At 42.7% G+C, this 26,579-nt stretch overlaps 1 protein-coding gene across 1 annotated transcript in view; it reads left to right on the top strand.

Moving 5' to 3' along the window:
• The window catches only part of VPS34 (vacuolar protein sorting 34), a 133,600-nt gene extending 114,226 nt beyond the window's left edge, over positions 1 to 19,374 (top strand). The window contains exons 14-21 of the mRNA XM_086818209.1: positions 10,186 to 10,424; positions 10,557 to 10,740; positions 10,883 to 11,002; positions 15,859 to 15,934; positions 18,071 to 18,202; positions 18,487 to 18,560; positions 18,771 to 18,902; positions 19,113 to 19,374. Coding sequence (XP_086674335.1) covers positions 10,186 to 10,424; positions 10,557 to 10,740; positions 10,883 to 11,002; positions 15,859 to 15,934; positions 18,071 to 18,202; positions 18,487 to 18,560; positions 18,771 to 18,902; positions 19,113 to 19,295 — 1,140 coding nt within the window. The 3' untranslated portion in view covers positions 19,296 to 19,374. The remainder of the gene's footprint in view (positions 1 to 10,185; positions 10,425 to 10,556; positions 10,741 to 10,882; positions 11,003 to 15,858; positions 15,935 to 18,070; positions 18,203 to 18,486; positions 18,561 to 18,770; positions 18,903 to 19,112) is intronic.
• The last annotated feature ends 7,205 nt before the right edge of the window (positions 19,375 to 26,579 follow it).

Below are 26,579 nucleotides of genomic sequence, written 5' to 3' on the forward strand. Positions count from 1 at the left end.
CTCGTTGAAGGCTTCTCGAAGGCCGCCTTTCATGAGATCCCAGTGATGAAGAAAGAAAGAAACTCGAAGCCCATCCGTCCTCGGGCATTTGCCCCTTGGAAGAGCCAACAAGGCCTATGCGAACTCCTCTGCTATGAAGGGAGTCAATAGGAAGGTTCGGAGAGCAGGGGGAACCACCTCTCTTGTGTGCCGCTAGACCCTCCCTCGTGCATCCACCACGTGTGAAGATAATGAGGCACCCGTGAGAAGGGATTTGAAGAAATCTGTGGCAATGACTCTCACATGGGGGGGGGGGTTAGAAACGATAGCTCCATCTTGGGCTTGCAGCTTGTGAAGACCATCTCTCCACCTATGGAGGCTGGCAATCTTAAAGAAATCCCTAGTGACTCCATCTCTGGCCTAGGTCTAGAAGGAAGCTCTGGCATTGTATCTGTACACCACCCTCCTCTCCTCTATGGATTTGAGCTCTGTATGAGCGGCAGTCATCTGACCCTCAATCCACGTGGGGAACTCACCTGAAGTTGTTGTTGGAGAGAAGCAAGACCCCGCAGAATGCTCCTCTCCTGCTCACGGAATCCCGCCAATCTGCTTTGTGCTGCCTCCTGTAGTACACTGCTAATCTTGCCAAGGCCTGCATCTAGGGTGCTCGTGGTAGAGCCCGAGAGAAAATCCAGCTCCTCCCATATTTGATCTATCCTGCTGCATATGTCAGAGTTGTGTATGAGGCTGTCCGGAATCCTAGTGCTCAAGTCTGTGTCTTGCCTCGAGGGGTCCTCGAAGGACAGAATAATCGGCACATGATTGGAAAAGGTAGTGCCTGCCAAGGTACTAATCATGCCCCCACAACCGCAAGCCCACTCATCCACATAGAATCTATCAAGTCGAGAAAGGTTGGGGCCGGTGCTGCTCCTGTCAAACCGTGAGAAGCACAGACTCCCAGGGCTGCGCCAAAACTGTGGCAAGTGCCATGGATGATGGGTCTGTCCCCAAAGTGCCATGATCAACTCTTCCCATGCAGCTTACTGTGAGCCAGAAACCATAGCCATGCCTCCTCCGAGTCTATCCTCTATTGACTCTATCATGTTAAAGTCCTAATCCATGCACCAAAAGTCAGCTTGAGGAAGGGTTTGACGAACTGTACGCTAGAAGGTGGCTATGCCAGCAGCGACATTCAGAGCTTAAACATTATGTTTAAGGACGCCCATACAGTCCTCACCAATCCTAATGGTAACCCATTGAGCCCGCCCAATGTCTATGATGCCTGAGCCAACTATTGTCGGGGCAAGAGCTGCTCACTAATAGAAATACAAACTCCCCCCTGCGTCCCAGAGGGGCCAAAAAAGGGAGACCAAAAAGTGACTCCTATCCGGTAAAATCTTCCTGCAGCGGTACGCCCCTCTGAAAGATGGTTCTCCTGGAGTAAGAGAATGTCGATGGGTCCCCCAACTATTGCTCTATGGAGCTCTCCTCTAAGGACACCACGCCTTTGAAAACATTGAGGCCCCCCAGACCATGAATGTTCCATGAGGCAATCCGCATATCAATCTCTGTGGGAGGCGGAACCATCAAAATTGCCCTCCACTCAAAGAGTTTTGGGCGTAGGTTTCGACGGGGAGTAGTCACAATCAGTCCTAGGACGACCGTGCGCTAGGTGGGGGCAGACCTTGTCCTCCATGTGTCGCCACTCAGTCCGAGCTCGAGAGTAAGCATACTCTGGACTCCACCTGTTACAATGCAGGTACCTGTAGGAGGGGGGAAGGGTACTGCTACTGCGATATGAAGGAACACAAAGAGCAGCACCACCAAGGTAGAGAACACCACCTCCCCGTTCTGGTCATAGCTACATCCTAGCCAGGGGCCAAAGATGGATAAGCACGTCATGCGTAGATCATGTAGATGATGCGAAAGCTCCACTGCTTGCCCCTGGATGGCGGCAGACACCGACTCCGAATCCCAGTCCATCCCCAGGGCTACACTCATGGGGAAGGAGAAGATCATCGGACCACTCTCTGGCGTGGATGGCTTGGAATGATAAAAAACCATACAGATCCGAATGGGAGCCACCGTCTCCTCAAAAATATCATTTCCTTCGACGGGGAGGCATTGGAAGAAACTGTAATCCACCGGCTGCCCTAGGATCCTGGTGGGGGCCACCTAGCGACTCTGGCGGAAGAGCCCTCACCGGGGAGGCGGTGATGGTCATCTCTACCGGCTCTAAGAAGCGATGAATCAAGCGGTGGACTGAACTCGTTGGCTACCTCCGCTCTGGGTCTGGTGTAGCCGGAGGATGGCGGGAATGCTCGGGAGGGAAGGAGGGGGGGAGTGCGGGCTTTGAAGAGGACGGGGCAGAGACAAGGGTTGGGGATGCGAAGGGGGTGGGGGAGGAGGTAGAGGAGGATAGGGAATTTGGGAAGAGAGAGAACATGGAGGAATCCTCTGGAGAGGGAAGGTGCGAGGAGGGGCCCGCCAAAGGCTCGGTGGGACCAACTGGCCTCACTGGAATCAGAGAACCTGCATAGGAATCTCAGTGCGGTAACGGCCTCCAAACCGGGGGGGGGGGGGGGGGGGGGTGGGGGGCATCTCTGTCACGTAGTTGCTGTGAGAAATTCTCGAAACGGTTTTCTGACAGAACCGTGTCCTCCTGTGCTTTGCTAGCTTGGCATGCTCGGCGGCGCCACTAAGCTCTGGAAGTCGGGTGGCACTGTCTCCGAAGAGGCAACACAGATGCAATAAGATGGAATCCCAGCCGCTCGAGTGAGGGCCGAAGCAGCGGTGGTGGGGGATTCCATCACTCTTCCGATAGCACCACCTATCGTCGGGAGAAGATGAAGGTATTCCTTCCTGAGGCCTGGAATGCAGACTGTCACGGGAAAGCCTAAAATGCTAGCCAGTGGGTCAGATGTTGGGTCGAAGCCGTGCTGCCACCTCGCAAAGAAGGCCTGGGCCATGCGCAGTGCGATGGGGGCTTAGTTGCATGACTCTATTTGATGCCGCTGGGGCAAGTCAAATTGAACCTGGTAGTAGCCACGCCCCCATAGTTGTCACGGTACGAAAATATGATACTGTACGGTATGATACCGTGTGGGAATTTTTGGTGCGATATGAAATTTTGGGATATCGTACGATATGAAATTTTGGGATATCGTACGATAAAATATAGTTTTTTTTTTTAAAAAAACTGACAAAATATGGAGCTTCAGCTTGAATGTGAGGGAAGGTTGGGGGGAGAGTCGTCCGTAGTTCTTGAGGATGTGTCTCTCCCACTTGGATCTCCTAATTGTCTCCAAAAAAGAGCCTGCATGGGTAATGCGATGCCAAAGGTCTCCCAATGTAGTGTTTATGACTAAGAGACCGTCCTTGCACAGATACGGGCAGTGTATCTAGGGTGATAGGTTTAGGGACTCCTTTGTAGATCAAAATGGCCTTGTCCAAATTTTCTCCCTCATACATAACTTGAGGATCTGACTGTCCAGCCTACCTATACCAGGGATCTCCAAGTGATGTAGCAAGATTCTCTCCTTATGCTACCAATCAAGTGTTCACTACTAGTCTACCTTGCTAGATTTTTTGGATCTCTCAGCAATCCCATATGGAATGCTAAGTGGACATGAAAGTTGTGAAGTATTGCGGGCATTTGGGATCTTTGTTGAGCAGGATTTCTATTTTTGTTGAGCATTTGGAAAAAAAATTTTCAGGGTGCGGGGGGGGGGGGGGGGGGGGGGGGGGGGGGGGGGGCTCGTACTATACGATATTCCACGGAACCGCACCGTACGAACCGTATGGTACGAATAGGTTCGTACTGGTACGAGAAACAACCATGCACGCCCCAAAGGATGAATATCAATAATCTTTGTAGGTGCGGCAAGGAGGCTAGCCTGTAAAAGATCCCTGAGCTGTCCGCGTGCCGGGTGGCTACCAACAATCTTGCACACCAGTCTCCAAAGTGGAGGCCTCAAGCGATGCGACTATCCAAGTGAGGAATTGAAGGTTTGCTTCTGAAAAGGAGAGGTAAGGGACGGTGGCTCAGTTGGGGATGACAGAGCGGCTGCCATGGAGGAGTCCTCAAGGATGAAGACCAGAAGAGGCTGAAGCTTGCCAAAACATAAAGAAGCTTGCAAATTGAAGAAACTACCTGCAAAATACGGAAGGGAAGAGGCAAGAAGGAAGAGGTGAAGCCAAAGGGGACGTGGGAAGAAAGGGAGAGCGGAGGGAGGGGGGAGCAGCTCGCTGCAGAAGGAGAAAGCGGGGGGATAGGGGGCCCCACGGGCAGGATTAGGGGAGGAGGGGGTGGCAGCTATGAGGAGGGGGAGGCAGCAAGGGCAAGGTGACAGGGGGGGAGCAGAGGCAGAGGTAGTTGGGCGCATGAAGGGAAGCAGGGCGGCGGAAGGCGAGGTAGGGGAAGCACAAGCATGAAGGGAGGAGGGGCGGCGAAGCTGAACAAGCGGGGCAGGGAGGCTGAAGCTCGAGAAGGGGGGGGGGGTGGTGATGGCGAACCGGGGGGGGGGGGGGGGGGGTGTCGGGGGTCACGAGGTGGGTAGACACAAGTTGAGGGGGGGCGCTTTTAGCTCCTCACTTGCACGTATATTGAAGAAACCAAAAGAAAAAATCATTGCGTTGTTTTACACGCACTATGGATTGCCTTTGACAAGAGGCATGCAATCCTTTGAAGAAAGATTTTGAGGAACAACCTTTATCAAGTGATGGTTTTTGTCAAGTTTTAACTTGCCATTTTTGAAGCTTTCTTTGGTCAATGATTTTCAAGGTTTGCTGCACATTCCACAAAATGTCGTGCTCGTAGGTATTCAAAGTTCTATGTTGGATATTGTTGAATAAGGTGTTTAGCAATGGACACTCTTTGTCTTTCTTTTTGCAAATAGCTTCTACCATAATCTTGTATAATAACTTGCATTCTGATTACAAAGCTACGCCAGGCCACATCTAAGTCCTCATGCATTTGCATAGAAAGTGGACGCAAAACATCTCTCACCATTTCCTCAAACAATCTATGCATGAGATAGCTAATGTTGACAGTTAATAATCTTGGATTTCTCAAGGAATAATCACATGTGTTCATTCCGAAATACAATGCCAACCATAGTGGTGCATGATCAGGAAGTTGCAGTGAGTGATCCAGCCACATTTTACAAGTGAATACATCATATTGTGTTGCATTCAAAAGACACCAACGATCTAAATGTGCCCAATAATCAGTAAAAGCATTATGATAGAAGGCATAGCCCTTATCATGCATCATAACTTGTGTCCAAAGATCACATGCATGTAAATGCATAAGTGTTTGCTCCCATATCTACTTTTTAGATGCCATCATATGAGAGTGATGCGAAGTATTGTCATTATATGCTGGTGAGTTACTAAAATAAGCATGGCTGCCCCGGATTGCTGTCTGTCTCCAGCATAGAAAATATGATAACCAGCAAAGTAACCTTGCCTACTAGCAAAAAAGTGTTGATTATGCTCATGCAAACATATAATATGCAGCCGCATTTTATATACATAACTCCAAAAAAGCCCCCATTTATTTATGTCACAGAGGCCTTGCACATTGTATGAAAGGCATTTTAACGGTATATACATATGAAACATGCAGATTTGTTTATAGCAAATCATATTTGCATCTCTGTCTCATGCATTGCAGATTTTGAATTCTTTGTGGCATGAGACATCTCATATCCAGTGTCATCATCCATAAAAAGCATTCCACCCTTCACTACTTCAGCCCATTTTTTCCCAATTCCTATGGCAACTTCCAGAGTTACTGTCTAACCCGTTACTTAATCTACTGACCAATTACGCGATTGAATTGGGCGTTGCCTTAATAAGACCACTTTGCGTGGTGTTTGGCCATTAATTTTGATCAATTTTTTCTTTTTCTTTTTTCTCTTTTCCTTTAACTGTCCCTGTAGGCATGACATTCTGCTACAACACGCAGTCACAACCTCTTGTTTTCCTTTATTCAAATGGGTTGGAAGAGAAGTCATCATAGGGCCTTAAGGTTGAGGCACCTGCATTGATGGTTGAGCTATTGTTAGAGAAAGAACCGCTGTTAGAGGCGACTTGTGAAGAACACTTGGGCATTCTGATGCATGATGCTTAAATTTATGGCAATTGGAAAATGCACCTGCAAAGACTCCCCATTTCAATTCAAAAAATATCTCACCTATTTTAACATCATCAACCTCAATAGCAATGGATGGGGGGTTGGCTTATCAATATCCCATAGTAGACAGAACTAATTGCGACTACCAGTAGGTCTGGGAGGACATATAACCTTCCCCAAGGTTGTTGCAATTCCTGGCAAATCAGCACGCATATAATCAAGGAAATTCACCACTTCCACGCAAACAGGATAAGCGCAGGTGCGCGCTCGCGCAGAGAGAAAAAGAAAGAAAGAAAGAAAGTTGTATTAATGTCTTCAAAAGGCCAAAATGACCTATGAGACCAAAAGGTTACATCATATCCATGAGGTACATAATCCTAGGTACAAAATAGTAATAAAGAAAGATAACAAAAATCTAGAACTTTAAAATCTAGAGACAGAGAGAGAGAGAAAGAAAGAAAGAAAGAAAGAAAGCTGTATTAACGTCTACTAGACGCCGAACTCGACCTATGAGACAAATCAATGTACAACTGTCAATGTCTTCTGGATGTCGAGAAAAAAAAGGACAAAATGAACATGAAATAAAGTATGAAAGTACTGAGCTAGAGAGAGAAAGAAAGAAAGAAAGAAAGATATATTAACGTCTGCAAAAGGCCAAAATTGGCCTATGAGACAAACAAGTAGTACAATGATGTTCCTCCAGTCATCAAGAGGAAAATGTGGAATGAGAATAAAATGTACAAGTATGACAACACGACCATAGGGGACTCAATGGTGGTGTACAAACGAGAGGGTGTGGATGGAGTACTAGGGCTACTAATGCATCTCTATATGCTGAAGGGCTGATACAAGTATGATATGTTATCTACTCATAACGCCATCCAGTCCCATAGTCTGGGTACAATATGTCATACATCCGATCTGAGGATGCCGTAAATGTCTGGAACATGCGTCCTGGATCAGAGCAAAAATGTGCCAGCTGCTCCTCGACCTCCTGCTGGTGTCGAGACCGGATGGCCGCGATCTCTCTGTGGTGTAGCCGTGGTGTTTGGTAGCCGGCTAGTCTGGGTCGTCGCCTAGCTCGAATCTCCTCCGCTCGCTGAGATGTCACTCCCAATGTGTGTGGCTAGGCTACTAGTGCCAATCTGTGGAAGAAGTCAGTCAACTGGGACTGTCTTCCTCCGCTATGATGTGCGGGTGTCTAAAGTAAGATCTCCCTGTGTCTCTGTAGTGCTAGTAGTAGTCTGCCTAGCTATCTCTGGTCCGATCTCTCCTGATCTCCTGCAAAGCACCACACTGGCAAACAAAATGCTCCTCTGTCTCTACCCCCGTCTGGCATAATCTGCAAACACGCTCTGCTCGAGGGATGCGTGCTGTGGCATCTCAAACTTTGTTGAGTGATTGTGGAATCCAAACTCATGGATCGTCCTAAGATTCAAAATGGCCTTTGTCTTGAAGGAGGGAGTGTGTCCAGGTGGGGTATGTCAAGATGAAAACTCTTTGAGGCTCCAATGTCTCTATGCGTGCTCTAATTTGGTACATTTGTGTCTCCTCCTCGTCATGTCTTTTGGGATCACTAGAAAGGAGTATCTGACACGCGCTCTGTTCTTTGTCCCTCTATGGGCCGGCCTCTATGTCTCTGTATCTCATGCAGAAAGAGTGTCACACCTTTGGTCCACATACTCTATGACTCGATAAAGAAGACCAAATCCCTCTCAAATAGGCAGTGAAAGCGGCTCTTAATCTCATAGTATGCAGGACATGGAAGGATGGCATGCTTCTTGGTCTCAACCTCATGCATACCACATTCTCGCATGTGGGATGGGGCCTCTATCACTGCTACAATGTGGATAGGAAGTTTATGGGAAAGGACAACACGATGCTTCTCATTCTTCAGCGCCCAAAAAACACATCTATGCCTCTGTCAAAAAAAGGACCCAAAGAACAGCTTATGGTTCAAAAGCTTATGTTTGAGGTTTTACCAAGCTTACCAAGCTGATAGCAACAGTGATTGACAGCACCGCTACTGTGGCTTCAAATGCTGCAAAATTCCTAAATGGACTGATGATGATCTGGAACTCTTCAATGCTGCTAGTTGCTGCTACTTTGAGGTGTGGAGTCCCTAGACGGCATGGCTGACTGAAATATATAGCTGATTTTCTGCTCATTAGCTTGGGTAACTGGTGTGTGCTCATGAATATTGTTGCTGCTGCAACCACTAATACTGACTGACTGACGTGCTATGTGGCTGATGGAGCTCAATGAGACTGCCTCCCCTCTATCCCCATTTCCTCTGCTCATTGGAGTCGGCAAACAGGGTATTTAGATCAACCACAGGTCTGAGTGTACTGTGTAGCAAAGTGCTGCCACCAAATCATGGTTGTTTTCCATTGGATGGCATTTGGTGGTCATGTGATGTGAAACCTGAAATGTATGGTCTCAATTACTCGTGAACAACAGCATTTATCCTAACTTCCATGGGCAGCTGTGAGTAAGATATGAAGGTGGTCTCCATTTACTATTGTGAAATAATCTGGGACAGGTTCCCATTGTGAACTAGGATTCTGATTAACATGCTTTCTGGAGTATGTGCACTCTGGTAGAAGGAGACGATGAGTCTTTGTAATGATTGAGCATGATGGTGAATTTTGGTGGCTCCACGTGGCTCTGTTCCTCCATATATTTCTGTCTTGCACCTCCAACGATGTGATCGAATCCTATACTAACCAATAGCAATCCTCAGTGCATGTGCCGTGCATCTATGGTATTCCACACTGTAAAAAGTGGTTTGTAAAACTCCATCTTTGTAGGAAGAAGGAGACAATTCGGAATATGTGGCGTTGAAAGGATCTCCATCCAGATGAGATGGTCAATCTCCCACTTAGTAAGGTCCAAGTGAGAATCCTCTAATAAAGGTGGAGTGACTCTTCAGCACAATTCATCCCCTTACTAGTCCACCGGATGGATGAATCAAGAGCAATACTTCCAGATCCCAAACCCTGTGAATATATGATCAAAATTTGCCTCAACTTGGCTAAAAGAGGAACAACTTAACCATTTAAAAAACTGTTGGATCAAAAGCTCTGGTGTGAATTCATCAGGCCTCCTATGAGACAGCCATCAGAGGTGAGGAAATACAGAGTCTCAAATAAGAAAAAAAAAAGCCACGGGGGTAGCTGAAAGCACCATTTAATGCCAAAAAGAGGTCTGTGAGGAGAGGAGTATTGCCTCAACTTCCATAGGTGAAGCTCAGGTCCCTGCTAATATGATCCCTGCCAATATGATATCGTAAGGAATTGATAGCTTACTCCTGATGAGCCGGAAAAACATCTTCCAGTTGTCGCCCATTCTTTCCTGTCCTGATCAGGTCCCCATATAGCTGCATGCATCCAAATAGTCGACGAGTCCTCACTGGATTGGGGTTTTTTCCTGTACTGGAGTGCCAGGTGGCTGGTACTGTGAGGAGTCAGGATAGGATCATTATTACTCACTCCATTAAGTCAGGATGGAGAGTAATGCATTCAGAGAATCAATACCCTGTTCATGGAGCTATTATGGAGTCATTATTATTCATCACATTAAGTCAGGATGGAGAGTGATGCATTCAGAGAATCAATACCATATTCATGAAGCTATTATGGACTCTGTGAGGATAGTGGGCTGGTTGAGGAGGCTCTGGGTAAGTGATCCGATTCCTAAGTCTGTGATATGTGATTCCTAGAGTCTATGGCTTTATGATGGTGGTTTCGTCAAGCATCTTAATTGGGTTCTAGAAGAGTGGGAGGACAAGCTGGCAACAAAGTAGGCAACCAGCATCCAAATTATCCATGGCATGCCTATTTCATCTCTGAAATGATTTTTGGTGATCTAAAAGTATTTGGAGTCCATTTTGGTACATACAATCTTAGAACTTGAGTCATGAAAAAACTTGTTGTATTTGAAAAATGGAAGCTGTTTTAGTGATAATTTTTGTAAATGACTCCTAAAACGATCATGCATCAATCTACTTGAAACTAATAGCTTTTTTACACATCAACGTGAAAATTCCAACGTGGTTGCCATTATAGACAGGTCTTCAAGTTCCCTTTTTTCAAGCAAGGTTTGAGTTCGTACTTGAGGAGTTGCTAAGGTGTTGCAAGACCGAATATGTTGAAGAGCTTATAAAGCAAGATGATTTTGTCAGAACTTTGATAAAAATTGCAAACTCTATCAAGCCCATAAAATCAGAGGCACGCAAAGGAGCTCTACATAAGATGCTTTCCAAAATACAGTTTATTGAGCCTATTTTTTTGCCCTTAAATCCAAAGTATGACCAATTATATAAGCCTTTATATTTGTTTTTACTCAATAAATATATATGTATATGTATATGCATATGCGTATGTAAGTTCATTGCGGAACTTGAAATGAAAATATACTATGTTTTGTCCTTTTCTAGGTTGAAAGTTATTGGATTTGAAGTAGAGAAATGCAAGTACATGGATTCCAAGAAGCTTCCATTATGGTTAGTCTTCAAGAATGCTGATAAGATGGTACAAGAACCAATCTATACAATGTTCAAAGCTGGTGATGACCTACGTCAAGACATGCTTACACTTCAACTGATGAAGATAATGGAAAAGGTATCTCAAATTCCAATAACTTAGCTTATTTGAATAGGGAAGGTTTTTATTTTATCGAGTGTAGAAGTTCATAGTACATTCCTTCAATAAATCATTTTACCTCATTTAAGGCCTTGGCATTTATGTTGAGGTAATGTTGTAGATTTGGTCAAAATCCAACTTGGATCTACGAATGAGCGTCTACGGATGTGTATCAACTGGCTTATCAGACGGTTTCTTAGAAATTGTCCGAAATGCCGAGACATTATCAAACATTGCATTGGTAAGGAATATGTTTAAAATTAAAGACACAGTGTGAGTAATAATAGCTAGCTCATTATCTATGATAAATTTGAATCCTTTTGAAAAGGACATATTGCTTGAAGATGCACGGTAGAAAGGAAAACTGATTTTTAAAAATCCCCTTATATCAAATGATTGTGGATAAATAAAACATCCTAGTATAACTCACGGTAATGGCTTGTATTGATTAGAACAACCCAGTAGCTTGTCTCCACTTCCTTTCTTGCCTAACTACCCCCCGCCCCCCCACACCCGGCGGCCCATCCTCCACCTTCTCTTCTGCCCATCACCATGAGGGAAAAAGAAAAGAAAGAAAGATGTTATTAATGTCTACAAAATACCCAAAGGGTCTGAGACCAAAAACCTGTTACATGTGATCTGTGAGTAAACTGGGATGTCAAGACAACATGAAAAAAGTAAAAGACTAGCTGGCGAAAGGATAGACAGGGTAAATATACTATGTAGAGCTTGTGTGTACAATCATGTAGGCTGCAATAGAACCTCATGTGTCCGGGCTCATAATGTGGTCCTCCTCATGAACAAAGTACCTGGCTTAAATATCCACCACTTGTGACTGAAGCAAGTCCTGGATTTGGAGCTGGTGAGTGGAGGGTCTGGCTCGTCGAGAGCAAGGGCATCTAGCTCTTTGGAAGGACTGTTCTCTCTATCAGAGGACTCCCTAGGTGCATAGTGTCAGCTGGCCTGTGGGTCTGGAGGGCGCTACAAACTCAGCTCCATAAAGGGGAGCAAGCATCAATAAACTGTAAAGGGGGAGAATGGTCTTCTCCTCTAGTTGGCCGCTCTAGGAGGAGAAGGCTATCTCATACAATGGGTTGGGGGGGGGGGGGGGTGTGGGGAACAACCACAGGCAGGCTATAACCACCACTGTCAGTGAGAAAGGGACCATGACGCCAAATCCTCAAGGCAGCCTCATGGCTCTTCGGCATACGGTTAGAGCCACCCTGAAGCTTCCCCCACTGTTGACGGAGGGTATGAATGATATCAAGACAGATGCTCCGGATGGACTCCGCTGGTAGGGTGAGGGTGCCCTTGATGGCCTCACTGCGGGCGAGCTCGCCAATGTGCCATGCAACAATCCTGCTGCAAATCTCCCGTCTCTGTTTGGAGCCAGGAGTCCAATCCTGCTGCAAATCTCCGAGCTCAGGCTGGAGCTGGAACTGGCACTGCAGAAATACAATGCAATGATAGACGTGCAAGGCAAGTCACTACGTAGGAGGGGGCCGGTCCATAGTGAAAATGCGGAGAATCCACTACCAAACTTATTGACCCTTTGGGCAATCCCAAGGCAGTGCTGCTGGGACTCTTGTAGATGGCCACACCTTGAACGCCTGTTGGCCGACCTCATATGGCCAGCCAAGTGCCAAACCCCAGGCTCAGATGCGCCAGCTTCTGCCACAGAAAGAGAATGATCTTTCACGAGTGAAAACTATCCCACAGCCTCTTCTAGAAAATTTGAGGGAAACTAAGGACGGGGACCTTGAGACTCCGAGTGTCCTGCTACGTTGATGGAGTGCCCTTGATCTCGGGCATTTGAATCCTACAGCCAAGCCGTGCGGTGTAAGTAAAGAAAGGGGTGCGGGGAGCGTCCTCACTGTCATAGGGATCCTGCCAAGTCCACTCCCCTTGGTCCCATTGGAGTCGCGGGAGAGGGTGTCCCTCCCAAATCCAGAATTGCCAGAATCTCTCTCTAGCCACCTTGGCCGGAGGAGGGTCTATGTGCCACTCATGTGCATGAAAAGTGTTTGGGATTCTTCAACCGGTTCGGTTTCCTTCCATGAAACTTCTTCTTTTTTTCTTGTCTACACATTTTCTTGGCTCGACTCGGTGGATGCGGTTTCAACCGTTCCCTCATCCAAACCATCCCAAATTACCATGATAGTCTCCTCGTCCCACCTTCTTTGCTCTTCTTCTCTTTCTCGTCATTCGCGTAAAAGGTTAAGCTAACGGTTCTCCCTTGACTTCTAGGATCTTTAATGCTTGCACACGAGTTATGACATTGAGTGGCATTGTCGCCATCCTTGATCGCACCCAATCAATCGGACTCCTATGGTTGGATTGGTGGTTGTTGAAGACTCTCCAGTGCCCTTGTAAGAACAGTCCTTGATTAGATGGTCAATCCCACACTTTACACAACTCAATCCAGGGTGTGTGTTAACTTGAGTAGTTTGCGGGTTTGTCACATTGATCTTACGAGGACACTCAGCTACTAGGTGAGGTCCTTGGAAGTGGTAGCATTGCAGCGGGGCTCTCCTTAATCCATTCATGCGCGTCACTAATTAGATGACGAGGCATTTGGCTACCTTAAGAGAGTCATAGTTACTCCCGCCGTTTACCCGCGCTTGGTTGAATTTCTTCACTTTGACATTCAGAGCACTGGGCAGAAATCACATTGCGTCAGCATCCGTGGGGACCATCGCAATGCTTTGTTTTAATTAAACAGTCGGATTCCCCTTGTCCGTACCAGTTCTGAGACGGCTGTTCACCGCCTAGGGAGGGCCGCCCCGCGAGGGGCGACGTTCTGCGCCCGTCGTCCGGCCTTCCATTGTGCTACAGCTTGGAACACTAGTAGTGGCATATTCCCTTGCATTAGGAAATATTCTGGGGTGACCTCCGTTACCAAAAATCTATGATTCAGGAGTGTAAATCTTAATTTTTCCAGTTCAGATTTTCCAGATTGTTCCTTTGCTACATGAGTATACAAACGACAACAAGCAATGGAATCAATGGCTCTTTATTTTTTTGATTTTTCAAGATTTTCAAAAATGGAGAAAATGGGTGTTTTCTGCACAATCACGGTCATAATTATGGAGTTCTCACCATGCAAGAGTTGATGCAAATGCTTGTTTTGTTGCTTTCCTAACTTTCAAATAATGTAAATAACAACTTCAAATGCTAAAACAATGCAAAACAGTCCTTTTTCACCTCTTTTTTTCTCTTTCTTCTCACAACCTTAATTCTCATCTTATTCTCTTCTTTACCAATCATAGAGCTTTAAACAACCATATTAAGGAAAAAAATACTTGTAAGAAGATGACAGGGAGGTCAATGAGGTGATAGCTCTAGTGGTGAAGGTGTTTGCCTAGGACCAAGAGGTCCTAGTTCAAAACTCCCCTTGGTGCTTTGTCAGTGGCAACGCCTATACGGGCGGATAATCAAGCACCTACAAGCAGTGAAAATTTGGTAACTACTGAGAATCTTGGGCCTAAGGCTAGTAGGAAAAAAGAGAGGAAAAAAAAAGAAGATGATAGGGAGTGCAAATAGAGTAGAAAAGACCAGTGGTTCCCCAGCAGCGGCGCCAAAAATGTTACAGGCTACACCATCCCTCTCCTAATGCAATGGATAATGCTTAACTTATCGTGGGGAACTTGCCGGTATCCAAGCTTGTATCTCGTTAGACTCCAAGCTTTGCTAGTACTAGCTAGCAGCACTCTCTTGCCTCCTCCTCAAGCTGTGACCACGAGGTTGCCTTTCTCCATACAAGGACACTCACTCCTCTCAACTCTAACACTAAAGAGTACAAGCGTAAGAGGAACATGCACCAAGAATTTAGCTCTCTCCTCTCAACTCTCTCTCTTACACACCATAGACACAAGAGAGCAAGGAGATAAGACTAGACTCAATTGGCACAAAGGGGATTTCTACTTGCATTATGAGAATAATGTTATTTATATAACTGGCCCTTATTCACACTTGGATGCCCAAAACTTAATGAAAGATGAATTAGAAGCTTACAAGCTACATAGTTTTGTGGCATAGCCAGCTATTCTCATAATTACAACATTTAGAGTGCCGTTTCATGACACTTATTGTGCTCTCTCTCATATGTAATGAAGAGCTACTAAGTTGATCCCAAAATGGGATTAACATTGGCACAAAGGCATATTGCCATTGCATTTTGTAGGCGGTACTCCTATCCTAGAGAGACAGTGCCTCACCAGCTTTGGTATTGCTTACACTCTCGCGGTTTTCTTGAAGATTTGTCCGGACACCTGTGGACTTGTTTTCCTGGGACGCGTTTCGGTCGAATGTTTCGACTTTTTGGTTGCCTTTCTCCTCCACTACTAGCCTATACAAACTTCCTTGACCAGACTAGATTCTGGGCATTGTGGACCATTTTTCATGCTCGGAATGAGCTGCTCTTCTCTGAAGATTTTGTTCAGCTCTTGGCTTACTTCCGGAGAGCCCTTTTACAATCCCTTCGAGATTCGCATGAAATTGGAGGCCTTTCCTTCCAACTACTAGAAGTGTTTTCCTATTGTTTCTGAACTAAGTAGTAGCTTCCCCACTCTGGGACAGCTATGAATGTGCATTCTTTTTTCTAATGAGAGAGTGGTTTCACTAAAGAAAGTATGTGCATCAAGAGAGATTACATGTATATAGCATGTGAGGGAGGAGGCAAGCAAATACACCTCCCAAATGGGTTAAGGGCATAAGGTTTTAGGGTTTAGCTTTTAGCACAATGATGACTTCTATCAATTGCAATCAATCCTATGAGTAAGGGTGTGGACAAGCTATGTTGTGATGGTGTCAAATAAACGAGAAGGCATATATATGTGCAAAGGCCGTGTTTTTCACTTCTTTCAATGACATCCCTTAAGTCCAAAAGATTGCCCATAGGTTTTCGTCCCCGTGGTTTTTGTGTATGTGATAAAAATATGAGCCTAACTAGAAGTGTGCATGCTAGGGAGTGGATATGAATGTGGCAAAAATCTACAAACATATTTGATGTTGGTTGAGGCATGTTTAAGTATTTTGATTAGGGAACATGCTTAAAACAAATTAGGCATGGTTGTTAACGAGTTTCTATTGTTCCAGAAACATGGAGGGGGTGCAAAAGCAGTGTTTCGTGTAGAGACACTTCAAAATTGGCTAGTTTCTAATAATCGCACAGGTAGAGTGCTTTTTTATCTTGAGGGCCCTTCATTTGTAATTTCATGTTTTCTGTCTATGAAAATTAGTGTTCTAAGGCCTACACCTCATTTTTTAAAGTGAAAATCATCATGGCATTATCCATGCCATTAAGTCACATTTTTTGCTATAAAAATTACAATAATTAATTTTTCATTACATTGCAAAAAAAATCTTCAGCTTTAGTTCAACTTCGGCTAAATACCACCTTTATATATATTGCACATGGAATGATACATTTCTTTCATGGAATGCACATGCAAACACACAATCCATGAAACAAGGAAGAGTGTTGCCTATGCAGCCGATAACTCTGATAAGTAATGTTGAGACCTAGGCCTCTATTAAGGCTTTCTAAAGAGCTTGAAGGTTAACACAAGAAATACCAGCAGACTGCTGTCGGTCTTTGTACTAACGGTCTGCTCTAAAGTTGGTATTGATGGTAAGCCCATGAAGTTTCTCCAACAGAAATCTCATTAGGACCAACCCAAATTGAGATAAGAGCTTTTTGTTCAAACTTTTAGGAGTTTTGCTATTAGGGGACAGAAGATGTGGGATCACCAAACATAAAGGCACATTAGAGAGAGTTACCAGTGACTCTTTTGGAGCCACATGGTCCTTAAGGTTGTCTTGCCTTAAGGACCATGTAGGCTAAGGTGGGTAGATGGGCTTTGAAAGTGTTTATGACTTCAGGTTTCTCGGTCCCATTGGTTTCTTGGTGTTCTATTTTTGGAATGGCCAGATTTGTCTCCCTTTGGAAGCCATGGGGATCTAGGAATTCTTTGGTTTTTTGGGAAGTGGATACTCAGGGGGTGGACCCCAAGGAGATTATAGCTGTCTATGAAGCCAATATCTCTGTTTCACATCAATTAAAGCTATGCTGATAGTTTTAGTGTGTTGATAGGTAGAGTTTGATTGATGTATTTCAGGACTGACTGTCTCTAGTTCATGTCCTTTCAAGGATATAGATTCGATGTTGTTGAGAGTACGCATGTGGTACAATTCTGTTGAAGATGTGGGTATATGAAGAAGGCTCCCTCGTTATTCTTAAGGATGTAGATTTGATTTTGTTGAGAGTACACGTGGTATAATCTTGTTGAAGATGTGGGTATATCAATAAGGCTCCCTAGTTATCGGTGTGTCCATCTTGATCATAAAGTTGCACAATCCTCGTAGGAAGTTGTTTGTCTCAAGATAGGATTCAATGCAATATGGCACCTATTGAGAGTCCGTTGGTTATGTCCCATGGTTTGCCTTGGTGGCTTACAGATTCATGTCTGCCAGGAAGACAACTTGGTGGCTTAAAGTGAGACACTCCTTTGCACATTTTGTTACTTCTGTCAACTGCATGGAGTCACTTCTTTACACCCTCTTCTTTGCTTCAGCTTCACTTCTACTATCTTCAAGCCTGTGGACAAGAAGCATAAGTTTCCTCACATGCTTAGAGCTTCCACTAAGCCAAGATCTTATACTCCTATTGACTATTGGAAGAATGCCGATCACGAAGCTCGATGTTGGTGTAACCTAGTTGCAATGCTACTATAGAGCAAATCCGACATCACATACCTCTCTTAATTGGAATTGTGTTCTGTTAGATTTGGCCCCAGAAAACATTTCTAGTTTGGGGTCAATGTATTAAGACAACTAGATGCATAACAGCTATTGAAGATAACTCTAAAACATATCATGTTAGAGTTTTTTTTTAGAAAAGACCTGTCATGCATGTGGCACATGGTATGAATAAAGCTCTAGCCTGAGTGGTAACTCCCAACCTATCAATGCAAGGCGTTCACACCTAATATAGTAAGAGCTCTATAGTCTTTTAACTCATAAGAAAAGCCTTTTATGGAGTTTGGGGCTTAATTTAGCCCTTTCTTTTCTTCCAAGAGTTGGGGTGGAACTTAAATAACAAGTATAGGGCTTAAATCTTAAATACCTAGTGAAGGAGTAAGGAACAAATTAGGATTAGTGAGTCATTGCAATAGGAACTAAAAACTAGTGTATTCCTAGGGTTTCAAGCAAGAATCTTTTTTTTTGCACAAAATAAGATTAAAACAAGAACTCTTGCAAAATAAAAAAAAGGATTCTAAGGTTAATAATTTACATGCCATGTGAACAGGTGAAGAATACAACAGAGCAGTGGATAATTTTGTGAGATCATGTGCTGCATATTGTGTAGCTACATGTATCCTTGGGATCGGTGATCGGCACAATGACAATGTTATGATTAAAAAAACAGGTGAATTCTTCCGTATCCTTAATGCAAACTCTTTTCAAGCTTTTGCATATTTCACATAAGCTTTGGACTTGTACAAAGGGCCAATATGCTTTCACACTTTTTCTTTCATTTTTCAAATTGGGCTAGCCAAAAGCTTGAAAAAAGGGCTAATGTGATCTTAAACATGTTAATAGCATCAATTTTATACCAAAAACTTGGAGGAATGGTAAAGGGGGGGACCTCTACTTGGAGGACTTAACCATAGAGCTATTATTGAGAGAGTTCATTTATAAACTTTCTCTTTAACAAACTTGAAGACATTGATTTTGGCCATATTCTTGGGCATTTCAAGTCCAAATTTGGAATTAAAAGGGAGAGAGCTCGATTTGTGGTTAGATTCTCACCCTCTTGTCTTGATTATTGTATTATATAATCTTTGGAAGACCAAAATATAATTATTCTTAGTTAAATGTTCCTTTTTTTTTGGGGGGGGGGGGGGGGGGGGGGGGGGATTATGGTTGTTTGTGCAATCCTGTGAATTAATTAATTCAATCTATTGTTGTTATTGGGTGGTATCTAATTTTTATAAAAAATTTCACAGTTCACTCCGGATATGGCTTATGTAATGGGAGGGCTGGAGGATGAGCGCTTCAAACAATTTCAAGAGTTGTGTGGACTTGCCTTCAACAAGCTGCGTGAGAGTGCACACTTATTTCTCAACTTGACTCACATGGCAAGTCCATACTTTTGAATTAAATCAATTGTTTGAAGTTTGTGCCAATTAATCAATTGTTTGATGTTTGTGCCAATTAGTCAATTGTTGGATGTTGAATTAATTAATCAATTGTTTGATGTTGGTGCCCAATTAATCAATTGTTGGCAATATGTTAATTAGGATTCCTCCATGCTTCTTACATTGACTGAATTCTTAATGGAAGTGTAGATGGTATCTAGTGGGATACCGGAGATTGCAACCCCTCACAATGTGTACTATCTTCGTGATATCCTTGTGTTGGACTTGTCCGAGGAAGATGCCAAAGAGAAGTTCAATGAGTGGATATTTGAGAGCCTCCAAACCACAGCAACACAAGTTAACTATGCAATACACACTTGGGCGCATGGTTGAAAGCTCCATTATTTTTTGTCTTTTTTAATTTTATTTTTAAAAAAAACCTCTAAAACAATCTTTTCCTAGAATACAAAAGTGTTTCTCTGTTCGAGTCTCAGAACAAGTCCGCTCGTCTCTAACCCCAGCTAGAAAAACAAAAAACCTAGAATACATTCCACACTTCAGGTACCATGGCATACCAAGATACACATGATCAATGAAAAACTTGGTATATTTAAATGATTATTGAAATTTCTTCAATTCAGAAGCATTGTTTAATGATAGAAGCAGGCTAATGATAGTTGCTTGTTGCTTTCAATTTAGAAGCCTCATGCGTCTTAGATAGAGAAAAACACAAAGCGCTCCCTCTCATTTCTCTTTCTCAACCACCCTCTTCTTTTTGCTATATACATATTATGGAATCAACCATGTGAGCTCTCTGAGTAAAAATGCTCAAGCACAAACCTGGGCTACTCATTTTAGTAAATCTCTTAAGGATGCTAAGTCATAAGGAGGTTCAAGTACTATGATTAAATGCACAATTAAAGAAACTAATTAGTAGGATGATCTAAAAAAGTAGCTTAATTAAGATGATCAACTCATAAGGTTGATCATGTTGATGATTAAGATAGATCATAAGGTTGATCATGTTGATGATTAAGATAGACACAAGAGGTTAAGCAAAAGTAAAAAAGAATCATTCAGCCAATTAGAAGCAAGCACATCATTTTATATTTCCCAATAGAACCCTTTAGATCACATCTTGACCTTCATAAATGCATCTCAATCTATACAACTCATTTACACCACTTTGACCATTTTCTAAATTTCTTCTTCAACCAATGTGGCAAACAACCCTTCGGCTAAGGGAGACTTTGAGTTGCAACCAACACACACAAATATAAAGAATCCTTGTAACATTTTTTGTTTTGTACCTTCTTTCACAAAAATCCACAAGGCTCTCTCCTCTCCCAACAGAAAAGTTTACTATTTCTTTCAAACAAAAAAAGACGAAGCTTTCTTTGTTTCTTTAATTATGAACTTTAACTTGTTGTTTACAAAGTAAGAACATCCTTTCAACCTTAAGTGGGTGGCCATTCCACAGACTTGCCCATCTTTTTTCCAACCAACTAGTTAGTTGACTTGCCTTCTACCTACTTTCGTGCCAACTTGTCATTCCCAAATTGTATAATGACTTACACACTCTTCCCACAACCTATCTCTACCATTGTACTAATCTAAAAAATTTTTAAAATCCAAGTCTTACTAATATTTTTGCACAAGATCATGAGTACTTGTGTCGAAAGATCCCATGTACATAACACATACTTTCCTCCAATTGAGGCCCTCCTCGTGAGGCCACCTAGTTCTGTAGAAAGACTCTATATACATAAATATACATTCCTCCAATTGATGCCCTCCTCTTGAGACACATTACACACATAGATATTGCATTAGTAAAGGGCTTAAAAGACGTTTTCTTAACAAGTAGGATACCAAGACGGCACATTAAAAGTGGACACATTGATAAAGAATATGTTGTGTGTGCACATAGAGTATGTTATGTGCACACAAAGTGCACCTCCTCTTTGTTAAAATGTGTGCTCTTACATCAGTGTGACTTGGAATTAATTTTATTATCTTGGAACCTTGGGGATGGTTCAAATGTAGATAAGATGTGAAATCATAGAGGTTAAAGTTATTGGCTTATTTAGTTGGTATGAGTCATGTAAGTGGTAGGTGTTTTTGAGAAATCAAAGAAGATTAGGAGAGGTGGATAGTGGTGTACTACAAATGTGTTTTCAAAGAAGAAGATTTCAAATAGTGTTAAGTTTCATTTTATTAATGACAATGTTATATTTTATCATTTGTTCAATGGGAAGTTATTGCTTATCCACACAAGTCGATAGTAGTTTTCTCCTAGACTAATATACTACTAAGTTCAATGGGGCATTATTGCTTATACATGCTTTGTAAGTCATTATAGTAGTTTTCCCCTAGAGTAATATACAACTAAGTTTTGTAAAGTTAATGCTAGTTTTCCCTAAGTACTAATATTGTTATTCCCCTAAGTTTCACCTAAGTGATTCTATTCATAACATATGTATCTAACCATCCTAAACCAAGTTACCAACATGCTATTCTTTTAATTGGGAAAAACAATTTTGTGAGTTTTTTCTCCTAATCTTTTTTTGGCAACTTTTACATTAGTATATTAGCCTAGCAATAAACTACTAACTTGTGTGCATAAGTAATAACTTCTTGATAATTGGCATTTTGCACCACCCATGGATTAATCTTGGGATTAAAGATCCACTTGTGTGTTTCCATCTCTCAGTTTGAGTGAGTTTCTATATTGGTTCATGGAAATCATGATAGATATGAAATAGTTGATTAGAAAACAGGGAATAACATAATAAAAGTGAAGTGGAAGATTAGGGCAATGGATTTTGAAAGAGAATAGATTTACGTAGCTTTAATTCCTAGGCTTGGGTCATATGGCATCATTCTTTCCTTCTTTATTTGATCTAACTATTGATCTTCTATTAGGTGACTTTTTTCCATGTGGCCATGCATTATAGATTTTGTTTTGCCTTCTTATCTTATTTGTTTGACTTTTCACAGTTTACATTGTCTTTGGCATATTTATTTTAATATCTTGCTGCACTCCCTAGCTTTTTATTGCTGTTGACTCATCCTACTTCTCCTAGTCAACTTATGTTTCTTTGCTCACTTGTTCTTGTTGATTTTGATCATCTTAAACATCTCCAAAACCAAAATCCTCCATGAATTGTTCTTCTCCTTGGTTGAATATTGCTTAACCTTCCTCCACCGTGAATAAGTCAAATCTTTTGGCAATATCCACCTTTTCAAGAGTCTGTCTTTACCTTGGGTAGCCTAACACCCTTGCACAAAAGCAAGCAAGGGTGTTAGGCCACGTGTACGCTAAAAAAAATGATAAAAACAAAAGCTAGAAGCCATGATAAACACAGGCCAGACCTAGAAAATAATAAAAAAGCACCTGTTGAGTCTGCCTTCTCGATGCATCATCATCATGGCGGCTGTGCGTACGAAGGAAGACGATGATGTTTGTAGGCGTTGCGCCAGTTTGAGTCCTATTTGAGATTAGGCAGCACGGGAGATCATACTATGGGCCAGTTTGAGTCCTATTTGAGATTGGGCAGCACGGGAGATCATACTATGGGCATTTGTCAGTGTACGCTATTGGTAGCAACCATCCGATTAGTGGTAGAAAGGCTTGCGAGGCGAGAGAATCAGGTCATGGCCGTGGCAATGGTGACCTAGCCCCAAAACCATCACTTCCTCTCCTTCATCATCGTCATGATCATCTTCTTCACACAGACAACCCCTCTTGGCATGGCTATAAATGCTAGCCGGCCGCTGGATCTCCCTCCTCGCACATCCTTCCTTCTCAGGATGTTTTCCCAACATGTTACAATATTGCTATGATTCAATTTTTCCCACCGTTTCTAATCAACTTCATGTTAATAAGCCAACACTGCCATGGAAATTCTGGCTAAATATAGCCTATGAAACAACGATTAAGGCTAGGGTTTGTTACAAAGAAACCAGGCACTATAAGCTGTTCATATAAACTTGAGAAAGACAAGCATACGAACAAGACATACTTAACGTGTGTCCCTCCGTTCACATATAAGGCTTGATGTTCACCTTAAAAATAAAATAAAAAACATACATTAATCGGTTTTCTTACTATAGCATATGGTTGGACTTTTCTTTTGCCACATGGCAGTGTTTTTGGGCATCTGCTAGCTTGACCAATTTAGCCGCCCTATTTTAATTCAAAACCAACTCTTTTTGCAGAGGTAGCCTCCAAAATCATTACCTACATAAAATATTAAACCTCTCTCTCTCTCTCTCTCTCTCTCTCTCTCTAGGATCGATTCTTTCAAATTGATTAAGCGTGGCACCATCTCTTATTGTATGTATGATTTTTGTAGGGTGCAAAAAATATGGTAAAAGTAGAATCATTGCACAGAGAGAGAGAGAGAGAGAGAGAGAGAGAGAACCTCTCTCTCTCTCTCTCCTTATTAGGGGTGTTTTTCAATGTGGATTTAAGACTTTCTTTGTGTGTGTTGTTTGCAAGGTGCAAAGCATATAGGCGCGAAGAGATTACGGTGGCCTAGAGGAAGAGAGAGATAGAGGGCCCAAATATAGTGAGAGAGAGGGTCAAAAAGTGCTGACTATGTGTGTGTGAGAGAGAGAGGAGGGGGAGTGTGAGCTCTTCATGAAGTAGGGCAACATACTCTCACTCACTTTCGCTCTCTATCTTTCTCCGAGCGTACTAAATCATGAGTGATGTTCTCTATCACTAAACTGTGTATGGTGTATTGTGGGTTTTGAAGTGTGTGTGTGAGAGAGAGGGGGGGGAAGAGAAGTGTTTAAGTAAAGTGGTGAGAGAGAGAGTATAGCATGTGTGTAGGGTTTTGGAGTTGGGCAAAGCTAAAAGAAATCACACTATAGTGTGTTTAAATTTTTGGATGAGGCCATGTGTTTATGTGTGTGTAAGAGAGAGAGAGAGAGAATGAACTAAAGGATGCAATGTGAGGGCCTTTTTTAAAAACTAGTGACCCTCGCTTGCATCTTGAAAGCATGTGGCATCATAGGGGAACAAATTAATTATGTGATTGATAGATAAGAGTTACAAGAAAATAGTCTTGTCTATCACAACCACCAGAGCATTAACTCTTGTTTATCATAACCACCAGAGTACTAACAAAAACAAGACTATTTTGCATGCACTAATTTTAAGTTATTCTCAACAAGGCAAGCTGAGAAAGCATTGAACTGCATCAAATGAGGGCAATGTGAGTAGCATAGGTAAGAAGAACTTGATAACCTGCTTGGTCTACACTAATTGTAAGATTTTCCTGATAGGGCCAAGATGAGAAACTGAAATGTTTTGAACAAATGTAATGCAAAATGTGGTGTGTTTGGGAAAGCAACATAATTACTTAGCATGCATAAGAGCAGTGGCGTGTTCACTTAGGCTACACTAATCTTTGGATATGCCTAGCAAGGGCAAGGTCATGATGTTTTGAGTAGTTGTAGCATGAGGGCCTCTATCTAGATGCAATGATGTATTCTTGCATCTTGAGAGGGCAGAGATGTATTATCTTAGTCTGCACGTGATCGTTGAATATGCCTAGCAAAGGCAAGGTTAGGATGCTCTAAACATGTCACAGATGTGTATAGAGGCATTAGATTACATGCTAATATTTTGAAAATGAGGTCACTCAAAAAGAATTTGGACATTATGGTCACAATGTATGCATGATGTGGTGCACTTGGAAAAGTAAAAGAATTGCTTAACATGTATAAGAGCAAGGATGGATTCTCTTTGACTACAATAGTTGTTGGATATGCCAAGCTTTAGTGAGGACGTTGCATAATTTGATGTGCTTTCAAAAGCAAAAGAATTTATTGACATGTATAAGAGTAGAGATGCATTTTCTTGGGCAGCACTAATCCCAAGTTATGCATAGAAAGGCATGATGCTTTGAGGTGTTTCAAACAGATGTTGCCTAACTCCAAATGTAGTCACCTAGAACTGCCTAGACACATTAGTGACCACCATATGTACAGAATTGGGTGCACTTGAAAAGCAATAGGAGTGCTTAACATGCAAGAGAAAAGCAAAGGGTTGAGATGCTTTTAGGTGTTTTGAATGGATGCAACACATAATGGCCTCTCTTTAAGAATCAAATGCAATAACCTTTGCTAGCATCTTGGAGCAATATGTATGCCAAGATGGAGAGCTATGTCAAAAAAATGAGAAGGTGGTCCATGACATGACCAGGGTACTTTTTGAAATGTGAGTGAATATGTTGCCAAGTGTGATGCTCTTGCAAAAGCACAATGACAAGGTGGTCAATTCCAAGTGAGGAACAAACTCATGATGCAATTTCAATAGAAGGGTGGGCTTTGTTAAAATGGCTTTGCTGAATTGCAATGACCTTTATTATCGTTTTGAAATTTTTATGGCAACATTGGAGCAGCTTATAAGGAGAGGAAATACACGATGAAAGTGACACAGCAATCATCATCACTACAAATGAAAGTGACACAGCAATCGCACCTATATAAACCACTGAGAGGATCATAGTGGAGAAGTCGGGACCTAACAAGGGAAGTAAACCTGAAGTATTGTGGGAAACGGGGATGAAAAAGAGAATGGAATAAATGGAGTTTTTAGCACGTATGACCGTAACAGCAGAGACTGAAGCCATGACCGAAAAAACATCAAGGAGTAGCATGGTTTTATTGTTTCTCTCTCCTATTCTATATTAGTGGCAATTTGTCCCTACGCAAGCCGGATTCGACCCCATCTGATTTGGCAATGACGAGATGTGGAAGCTCCTAGTGCACCTGGTATTCTTCACTACAAGATACGAGATCCCGTGCACCCGAAAATGGAATTGTGGAAACTTTGATTGCAAAAGATGGCTTCCTTCCACCTTTATTCGTTGGTCGCAACTTGTAATCGTTGGTCGAACGCTCTTGAGTCGTGGTTCCAGGGGATGCAGGGTCGAATGGTGGCAGGGTCGAATGGTGGCGAAGCAGGGTCGAATGGTGACACGGATCCTTCATTCGTATCTGCCGCGGAAACCTCAGAATAAATCTTTAAAACGATTGGACTCTTTAAGCGGTGATGAAACCATAAGAATAATCAACCGGATTCATAGCAACACCTCAAACACCTATTGGCCGGCATAACGAAGTGCTGACCTATCGTGGCATCGTCGGCATTCATTATTAATCTGGCTTCTATTTGGCCAAGAATGGGCGTGATAGCAGAATAAGAAAAAAACACTACATAAGCCATTTATCCAATAGTAACGTGCGGTGCCTCCACTGGTTAACATCCAATCCAACCTGGAAGTTAGCAATCGGCCAAAGGCAACCAAAACATTCTTTAGTAAATTAGTCAAGAACTTGAACTCCGTACTGCATAAGTGTTAAGGAAAAGTGGGGCCAGTGATGACACAAAGACTGGTCCTGTAGCGGCCACTCCTCCTAATTTGTTGGGGATACTTCACAGAATGGCATAGATTGATAAGGGATACCATTCTAGTACAATATGAGCCAGAGTGAACATCGGATTCGCAGGCATATAATTGTCGGAGTATCCCAAGACATTAGGTGCATAGAAGAGCCGAATGGAGAAGAAGATGGCAAATGCTACCCGACCCACTAAATCTTTGGCGTAAAAATAGGGATGAAAAGCAATTTTATCCACAGAAGAATTTATACCCGATG

The sequence above is a fragment of the Cibotium barometz genome, chromosome 24, assembly GCF_041138505.1.
Source record: "Cibotium barometz isolate CiBa-2024 chromosome 24, ASM4113850v1, whole genome shotgun sequence".
In the NCBI taxonomy this organism is placed as follows: Eukaryota; Viridiplantae; Streptophyta; class Polypodiopsida; order Cyatheales; family Cibotiaceae; genus Cibotium; species Cibotium barometz.